The 9416-nt window shown below is 37.1% G+C and overlaps 2 protein-coding genes across 6 annotated transcripts in view; both read left to right on the top strand.

Annotated features, from left to right (window-relative positions):
• The window catches only part of UBE2Q2 (ubiquitin conjugating enzyme E2 Q2), a 59545-nt gene that overhangs the window by 45167 nt on the left and 4962 nt on the right, over positions 1-9416 (top strand). For all 5 annotated transcript variants that reach the window (XM_017518220.2, XM_017518219.2, XM_017518222.2 and 2 more), the window contains 2 exons: positions 4426-4474; positions 4933-5028. In XM_017518220.2, coding sequence (XP_017373709.1) covers positions 4426-4474; positions 4933-5028 — 145 coding nt within the window. The remainder of the gene's footprint in view (positions 1-4425; positions 4475-4932; positions 5029-9416) is intronic.
• Positions 396-959, top strand: LOC108295888 (peptidyl-prolyl cis-trans isomerase A-like). Its single transcript, XM_017518225.2, has one exon. The coding sequence runs from the start codon at positions 411-413 to the stop codon at positions 903-905; it is 495 nt and encodes a 164-aa protein (XP_017373714.1). The 5' UTR covers positions 396-410; the 3' UTR covers positions 906-959.

Raw genomic sequence — 9416 nt, 5'->3', positions numbered from 1 at the left:
AAGATTTGGAAGAAATTTACAAATTCAGAATAAATATATAAAAACTTTTTTTTTTTTTTTTGGGACAGTCTCACTCTGTTGCCAGGCGCCAGGCTGGAGTGCAGTGGTGCGTTCTCGGCTCACTGCAACCTCCGCCTCCTAGGTTCAAGTAATTCTCCTCCCTTAGCCTCCCAAGTAGCTGGGGCTACAGGCGCGTGCCACAACGCCCAGCTTATTTTTTTATTTTTTAGTAGAGACGAGGTTTCACCATGTTGGCCAGGATGGTCTCGATCTCCTGACCTCGTGATCCGCCCGCCTTGGCCTCCCAAAGTGCTGGGATTACAGGCGTGAGCCACCGCGCACGGCCTATAAAAACATTTTTATCGGCTTTGCAGACGCCGCCGCCGCCTGGAGCCTTCATAGTATCAGCCATGGTCAACCCCACCGTGTTCTTCGACATTGCCATCGACGGCGACCCGTTGAGCTGTGTCTCTTTCAAGCTGTTTGCAGACAAGGTTCCAAAGACAGCAGACAACTTTCGTGCTCTGAGCACTGGAGAGAAAGGATTTGGTTATAAGGGTTCCTGCTTTCACAGAATTATTCTAGGGTTTATGTGTCAGGGTGGTGACTTCACATGCCATAATGGTACTGGTGGCAAGTTGATCTACGGGGAGAAATTTGATGATGAGAACTTCATCCTAAAGCATACAGGTCCCGGCATCTTGTCCATGGCAAATGCTGGACCCAACACAAACGGTTCCCAGTTTTTCACCTGCACGGTCAAGACTGAGGGGTTGGGTGACAAGCGTGTGGTCTTTGGCAAGGTGAAAGAAGGCATGAATATTGTGAAGGCCATGGAGCGCTGTGGGTCCAGGAATGGCAAGACCAGCAAGAAGATCTCCATTGCTGACTGTGGACAACTTTAATAAGTTTGACTTGTGTTTTATCTTAACCACCAGACCATTCCTTCTGTAGCTCAGGAGAGCACCCCTCCACGCCATTTGCTCGCAGTATCCTAAAATCTGTGCTCTCGCTGCAATTCCCTTTGGGTTCCATGTTTTCCTTGTTCCCTTCCATGCCTAGCTGGACAGAGTTAAGTTTATGATTATGAAATAAAGCCTAAATAACAACAACAAAATTTTTTTTTATCAGAAACATTTAAAATGTGACTATAAAATTGACCAGTATAGCTTTTCAACATTTTATTGTACGAATTCCAAGAATTTAAGTTTATGACCTTAGTTTACCACCTAGAACAGAGACAAATACGTGAAGTTATGAATAATGCCATTTTCAGTTTTAAAATGTGTTACATAGTTTCTTTGATTCTTTTATGCCGCAGTATTATCATTATTCAAATGAATAATTTGAATAATAAATCAGATTGTAACCTACCCAAATCTTCTGATCCCTAATAAAGTGTTTTTCATTATACCAAATGCCAGCTGGTGAAAGTAAACACAATCAGGTATCCAGGAAAGGTAATGAAGGATTCAGAGAATACGAGACCAGTTTGAGCTATAACACAAGGAGGGTAGGATTCATGTAGAAGTGTTGTTGGAAGTAGTGCTGACGTAGTATCTTGTACTTAAATGGTTTTGTGGATTGGTGATAGATTTTTTTTTTCCTGGTAAGTAAACTGTCACCCTGGATATTCATCTTTCTGTATAACTGGTTGAGAAACAGAGAAATAACAGTAAAGAAACTGTTGTAGAGTACATCTGGTGACAGCAGAAGAGAATATGAGACACATTGTGCTCACAGAGCCTAGAAAGTTGTGACAGTAGTTGAGGACCATGCTGTTGTCTTAGAGTGAAGTGAGGACATTGGTTTGGTAGTCGTGGGAATGGAAGGAGGAATGAAATGTAAAAGCTCATTGGAAGCAAAATCAAAATGGCTTGGTCTTCATAGTCAACTATCAAGTGAGGAGGAGGAATTACTGGCTGACTTGGGAAGAAGTAAAAAATGTGAAATACTCATAAAACGCAATTCCAGCCATCTCAGTCAGGGTAAAGCTGAAGCACTGTGTGATTCTAGATAGATTATTGATCAGTTTTGTTCCATGTATTTTATATCCCATATCTTCTAGCTGTGATCCTATTTTTTGACATAACCAAAGATTTTTTTAAACTAACAGCCTTATTAAGATATAGTTTATATATGATAAAGCTCACCCTTTGAAGTGTACAATTCGGTGGTTTTTAGTATATTCACAGAGTTGTGCAGCCATTACCACTACCTAATTTCAGAACATTTTCATCACTGTTTCAGAAAGAAACCCTGTACCCATTAGCAGTCATTTCCTATACCCCTTTCCCCCACCATTGATCCTCGAAACCTCTCATCTAATTTCTTTCTCTGTAGATTTGCCTATGCCAGACATTTCATATGAATAGAATCATACAAAATGTGGCTTTTTGTGACTGGTGTTTTTTACAGTGATTTAAAATCAAATTCCTGAAGAGGCTAAGCTTAGGATAGTGTTTGCTGTACAACTTTGGCACCTGAACTTGTTTAAAGTTGAAAATATTATATTACTGTGTCCATATATGTGGCATATTATCCTTAGATGACCCTTACTTAGATTATTAATATTTTTTCCCTAGTATACTTCGGAACTGTCTCAGTATTCAGCAGGAACTCTTTGGAGGCAAAGAGCAGTAAGAATTTGAAACACATAACTGACAGAAGTAGAATTGACAACTTTTAGGTAGAAATGCTGCCGATAGTGTATATTAAGGAAACATTTACTCATCTTTTTGTGTAGGTACTAGAACTACTTCTGTCTTGTGTTTAGACTTCAACAGTATTTGTGTAGGTATTATGTACTTGTACAAATGCACTTTCTTTTGTCCTGAAAACTCAAAAACTTTCTTCCCATCTCCTGAGACTCTCTCTGCACTCCCAAAGGAAGAGTGGGGTACCTTTAAGGAAAGGTGGTGATGGTTTGATAATGGGTAGCAATGTCTACTGTATACTTCCTTTTCCCAAAACAAGTTCCTGTCTGCCATCAGCATTTCCAAAACTTGAAGATCATCTGTGGTGTTAACTCATTAACCAATTATTAGACTTTGAGCAATTGTGGAACCAAAATCTGAATAAGTACCTGGATCTTCTAATTATGTTAAATCAGTGAGTACACATTATGCACAGTACTCTTTTAGCCCAGTAGGGGATTTAAAGAGTGGTAGATAGATTTCTGTTTCAGAAATAGAATACACAAAGAAAAAAAATTTTTAAATCCCATCTTTCTTCATCTCATTTTAAATTTTTGGAGAGTTTTTCTTTCCTTTCCATCAATCTTTCTCTTTGAAAGGTTTCAGGGTTTGGGCAAAGCAAATGGAAAAGACACTTGCTTGGATTCTTCAGGGTTGAGGAGTCAAAGAGGGCTTCTTTCCCTCATTTTATTATTAAATGATGTCACTATAACAATTATTAATGTGAATGGTCTACAGCAGAAGTTTTTAGATGCATTCTCTGCAAATAAATTTGACACAAGGATATCTTTGGTTATCTGGAGTGGGAGATGTGCAGGCTAGAGTGGTCTTGGCAAGTTGTATGTAGGGTGGGAAGACAGCATTTGGATGAGTAGAAAGCAGAAGGAATCTCAGGCAAGGAAAAGGCGTGGGCAGAGCCCCGGAGGACAGAACAATTTGTGGTGGACTTGGTGTCCACATAGACCTAATCAGTGATCTTAGCTTTTGTGTTTTCAAAATTGCCACAGTTTTTCTTCTTAAACTATCATCCTCTTGATTTTTAGGCATGATATTTATGTATTTTGAAATTTAAAATAACATTAAAGGAGAAATGAAATTATTTTGTTTGAGCAAGAGTTAAAAGATTAAAACATTTTTCTCTAAATGATTTCCTAATGGGAGATTTGATACATCCCCAGAACTTGTCTTTGGTGCAGAGAGTAATCTTCAGGTCTAGAAAGAGCTTGAGGAGTCTCAGAGAGGAGATCCATGGTCAGAACCATTTGATTCTCACAACAGAACCATAAAAGTGTGCAGATGTTCATATTATGCATAGGATAAGGTCAATGCCATTGTCAGGGGAATAACTCTTGACTGTAACATGATGGTAGAGAAAGTTTCAGACGTAAAGAACACTCGAATGCCATTTAAGGAAACTGGTTCTTCTGCCCCTATTCTTTGGAATATTTAGGGCTAAGTTCTTAGTTACTGACATCATAAAAAATCAAAGTATTCAGTCCTAAGAACCATTTGAAAACATTGACTAGAATATCAGAGGTATGACATTAGCGTGCTAACATTAGAATTTTTAAATTACCCGTAGTCCTGTATCCCTAACAACTGTTTGCATGTTTACATGGTATTTTCTCATCTATACTTGTGTGCGTATTTTCTTAGTAATGGCACTTAGAAATTGTTTAAGGAAGAATAATTCTCAAGAATTTTGTGTGATTACTTTTTTCTTTTTAAGGTATGTATTGGGTGGAGGAGCATTATGTATGGAACTTCTCACAAAACAGGTGAATTTTCTTATGGTACTCCATTTTAACCCTCAATTTAGTGTTTTGATAATGTAAATTAGATCGTAAGTAGAAAGTTCTTCTGTAATAGTTCTTACTCTTAAAGAAATTTTAGTTTATTTTTTAAATAGCTCCTACTTTCAAGAACGAAAAAGGTAAACCAGTAAAATGACATTGTACTTGGTGCTGAATCTATGCTAGGATAGGAATTAAGAGTGACCTTTATTTACGGTTTTAATTTGCTCATGTTGGGCACTTGGAACTTAGGTTTGTTGTTGTGTGTGTGTGTGTGTGTGTGTGAGATATTCTGGAAATGGGCCAATTTTACTTTTCCCCCTTGACTATAGACTTTTAAACACCGATTTGCTGCTGTTGAGTTACATGCCATTTTGTTAGGCTTTCTCAAGTGGGAATCAGAAATGCTGCCATATTTTAGAGATGTTTTGTTCTTTCTGTAGGGCTGGAGCAGTGCCTACTCAATAGAATCGGTCATCATGCAAATAAATGCCACCTTAGTCAAAGGCAAAGCCAGAGTGCAGTTTGGAGCAAATAAGGTACTTTTATTAAGAATTTTACATAAACCATAAGATATATTTAATATTACTTTATGAGGCTTCTACCTGTCTTAATTCTTTTATGAGATAGTTTCATTTTCATTTGGTTTGTTTTCTTGTTACAAAATGTGATCTATAGCAAATATAGAAGTATAAGAAAATTAAAGGTACTGATAATTGCTTAATGATTTAGTATCTTCTTTTAGTCTTTGTTATATTTGCTATAGATAAACATGTCTACAGTTGTAAATTTGTTATCAGTATGTATACCCTAATATGTTAAAAATTATATGTACTTTGGAGTTTAAAAAAATTGAGTTCATGTTGTAGAATAACTAATTCCTGATAAGCTTTTATGTGCTAGGCTCTAGTCTTTTTATTTATTTGTTTATTACTACTTTTTTTTCCTCTGTGCCTATGCTTACCAAGATTTTTTTATATTTTATTTTTTATTAACTCTCTCAATCCTCTTAATAACTTAAAAAGTAGGTACTATTGTTATATGCATTTTGTAGATGAGGCAACTGAAGCATACAGATGTTAGATAACTTGTCTAAGGTCACAAGTGGCAGAGCAAGGATTGGAACCAGGCAGTCTGGCTGCCCTAGCCCCAACCAAGAGGAGCTGAGAGCAAGCCATGGGGCATAAGAATGTTGGTCAGACTGATTTTCTGTTCAGTTAACGTGAAACATAGGTTGTAACATTAATTTTAGAACATTAGCAAGAAAGCCTTCCAAAGCCAGATGTTTCTTACCATGACTTTTAGCAAGAATTTGTGGTTTTTAAAGGCAAGATGGTGCTCTGAGAAGCTTCCATTCACTATGGAGGGAATGGTAGTTGAGTTGAATAGTGAAATGCCGGAGCACACAGCCTTTAGGGCAGCTTCTGACCTCTTTCTATTGTCAGGAAAGGCACCTATCTTTCCCTGCTGCCCATAACCTCCAGTCATGTTTTACAGAATCCCCTAGACTGTGATCATATTCAGATGAGAGATTGTTTTGTTTTTTTCCGGGGTAGGAGGAAGTGAGTCACCACCTATACTAAGCAGTCTAATCTTCTGTGTAAGTGAGCAAGGTTAGGGAGCCAAATTTCTTGGAGAATCTCAGGATTATGCAAGATGGTAAAGTAGTCTCATGTTAGTGGTATCTACAACTGTTATCAGAAGCAGACACAGATGCTTTTTGTAGGAAAGGATCTCTAATTTAAGCCTGTAGGATTCCCAGAGATTAAAAGCAGGCAAATATGAATTCAGTCAAATTATAGCATTCAAGTAGTCAACCCAGCATATTTGACAATTGTCAGAAACAATAAATAATAGTTATGTTTCCCCAAAGACTGCAGGTTTTAGAATTATCAGCTACAGAACACAGACTTCAGATACTAGAATTGTGAGAAAATAGTTACATGTGAAGTCTAATATAAAGAAAAAAAGATGGAGTGATAAAATTGAGCAAGCAGTAAGCCCATCAGAAGTGATGAGGAAGACCTGAAAAGAAAATGGATGAAATATAACTTACAGAAATAAACTATAGCTGGGTATGGTGGCTTATGCCTGTAATCCCAGCACTTTTGGGAGGCCGAGGCAGGAGGATGGCTTGAGCTCAGGAGTTCCAGACCAGCCTGTGCAACATGATGAGAACTTGTCTCTACAAAAAATACCGCCCCACCAAAAAAATTAGCTGGGTATGGGGTATATGCCTATAGTTCCAGCTACTCATGAGGCTGAGTTGGGAGGATCACTTGAGCCCAGGAGGTCAAGGCTGCACTGAGGCATGTTCATACCACTGCACTCCAGCCTGGGTGACAGTGAGACTCTGTCTCAAAATAAAGAAAGAAAAAATGTAACTGCTGAAATAAGAAACTCAGTAGATTAGACACTAGAAGAGAATTAATTGATTAGATGATTATCTCCAAAAAAATAAGTTAGTATGTTACATAGAGAGACATGAGAATAGATGATAGGGCAGAAATTGCTGAGGTGGGTTGGGGAGAGATCAGAATGAGGTCCAAAATATGTCTTAGGGGAATCCCAGGAGCAGATATTAGAATTATACCAGAAAGTGAGAGAAATAGACGTTTTAAAGATGATAGAAGCAAGTGTGCATAAATCAGTCACAATAAATGTAAATGGACTAAAGGTACCAGTTAGGTTGAATTAATAAAAGAAAATCCAGCTGTTTTAATCATTATATTTATTAAGATACAAAAAGATTGGAAGTTTATTTATTTATTTTTTGCCTCATCCAATACGTATTTAATCTAGATTTACATGTTGCTTTTAGTTGTCATCGCTGTAGTTCTTTAATCTAGAGCTTTTTTTTTTTCATGGCCTTAACGTTTTTTAAAGACCGCAGGCCAGTTCTTTTGTAGAATCCAGAGAAAGTTTTTATAAATGAGAATGATAAAGATATGCCAGTATACATTAGCCAAAAAACAAGTGATGGAGTTTTAGTATCAAACGAAATAGGATTTTGGAACAGAAAGCATTAGTAACTTGAGGATAAAAGTCTGTTAATTAAGAGGATGTAACAATTTTCATATTTTATGTATCAAAGTAGCCTCAAAATACAGAGGAAAAATGGATAAAACCACAGGGAGAAGTTGACAAGTCCACCATCATAGTTGGAGATTTCAGTGTACCCTGTTTACTATTAGTAAGATAAACAGAATGCCCATATGTAGATTTGAATAACCAGTGAACAGGCATGGTATCATGGACAAACACAGACCTCTGTACCAAATAATTAGATATAGATCCTTTTCAAGTGTGTATGGACTATGGAAGAAAAGTTTATTATAAATCTACAAGGCAAGTCAGAAGATTTAAAAACAATTGGTACCATCCACACCATATAATTTATAATTTAAATATGAAGCAGTTAATGTTAGAAGGCAGTAATGAAGAAATTAACAAAAATCTATAGAAATTTGGAAATTAAACACCCTGGTAAATCATGGTTTTAAAAAGTAAAATGAAATTTAAGAATGCTCTATGAACCATAATTAACATACTAAAATTCTGTCTGTTCCTCTCTCCCCTCCTCTCCTTCCCTGTCACTATCTGGAACATTCAAGAAGCTGATCTTTTCAGTGGACAACACCTCAAATACTGAAAAGTAGAAAAGGACAAATGTCATTCTCTGATCTTAGTTAAATCTGTAAGTTAGTAACAAAACCAGAAAACAAATATTTATTTGTGGAATTAAAAAACTCATATAAACAGCCTTTAGGTCAAACAGGGATTTGAAATTAAAACTACAGAATATCTAGAGAATAGCAATAAAGCAATTATTACTTATCAAAGACTAAAAAAGAGCTCAGAGGAATGTTCATTGCCAAATCTTTATGCCATTAAGAAAAGAATGAAAATTAATCAAGCCTCTAACTCACTGTTAGGACAGCAGAAAAAAGCCTGAAGGAGGCCAGGGACGGTGGTTCATGCCTATAATCCTAGCACTTTGAGAGGCTGAGACAGATGGATGGCCCAAACTCAGGAAAGGCCACCCTAGGCCACATGGTGAAACCTACCTCTACTAAAAAAACCACAAAAACAAAATGAAAATTAGCCAGGCATTGTGGTGGGCACCTGTTGTCCCAGCTACCCGGGAGGCTGAGGCAGGAGAATTGCTTGAACCCAGGAGGTGAAGGTTGCAGTCAGCTGAGATCAAGCTGCTGCAGTGACAGAGTGAGACTCCATCTCTAAAAAAATCTGAAGGAAAGCAGAATGGGGAAATTATTGAAGATGTACAAGCAGAAATCAGTGCATTAGAGAAATAGGAAGGGCTAGACAGACCCCCAGTACAGTAATGCCTCTGCAGAAACATTCGTTTTAACTGGGGTTTGAGTACCTTGCTACTGATAATTGAGACGGGGAAGGCCAGCATTATTTTTTCCTTGTATTTTGGGTGGGAGGCAGTAGGGTTGGGAGGTGACTGCTTCAGTCTTTTGGGAGTTTCAGGGTATGTGTACTTTTTATGTAAAGTTTGTGAATCTTTTATTTTGTCCTTTTCGTGAAAATACTAAAAAAAAAAAACAAAAAAACCTTTTTCATTAATGTTAACGTGTTATTATACATTTTATGTTTAGTTTATTAGATGCATTATGGCAGGGTTTTACTATTTTAAAGAGCTCTTAGATGTTGAAAAAGACTACCCTGTAGAAAAATGGGAAAAGTGCTTACATAAATTTAACATCGTGTTAAAAAAAATGGGGAGAAGGATATAAAATGTCTGTTTACAGAAATAGAAATAAATAGCTCATGAACATAATGGAGACAGGCTCAATCTCAATAATAGAAATATAAATCAAAACTATACTTGGAATCTCTCAGCGTATTGTCAGAAATCACAAAGATTTGAAGTACTGTGTTGGTGAGGCTGCACTGAGGC

Source organism: Cebus imitator, unplaced genomic scaffold, assembly GCF_001604975.1.
Source record: "Cebus imitator isolate Cc_AM_T3 unplaced genomic scaffold, Cebus_imitator-1.0 Scaffold664, whole genome shotgun sequence".
NCBI lineage: Eukaryota > Metazoa > Chordata > Mammalia > Primates > Cebidae > Cebus > Cebus imitator.
The sequence above is the reverse complement of the archived record's forward strand: the minus strand, read 5'-3'. Positions and strand labels throughout refer to the sequence as shown.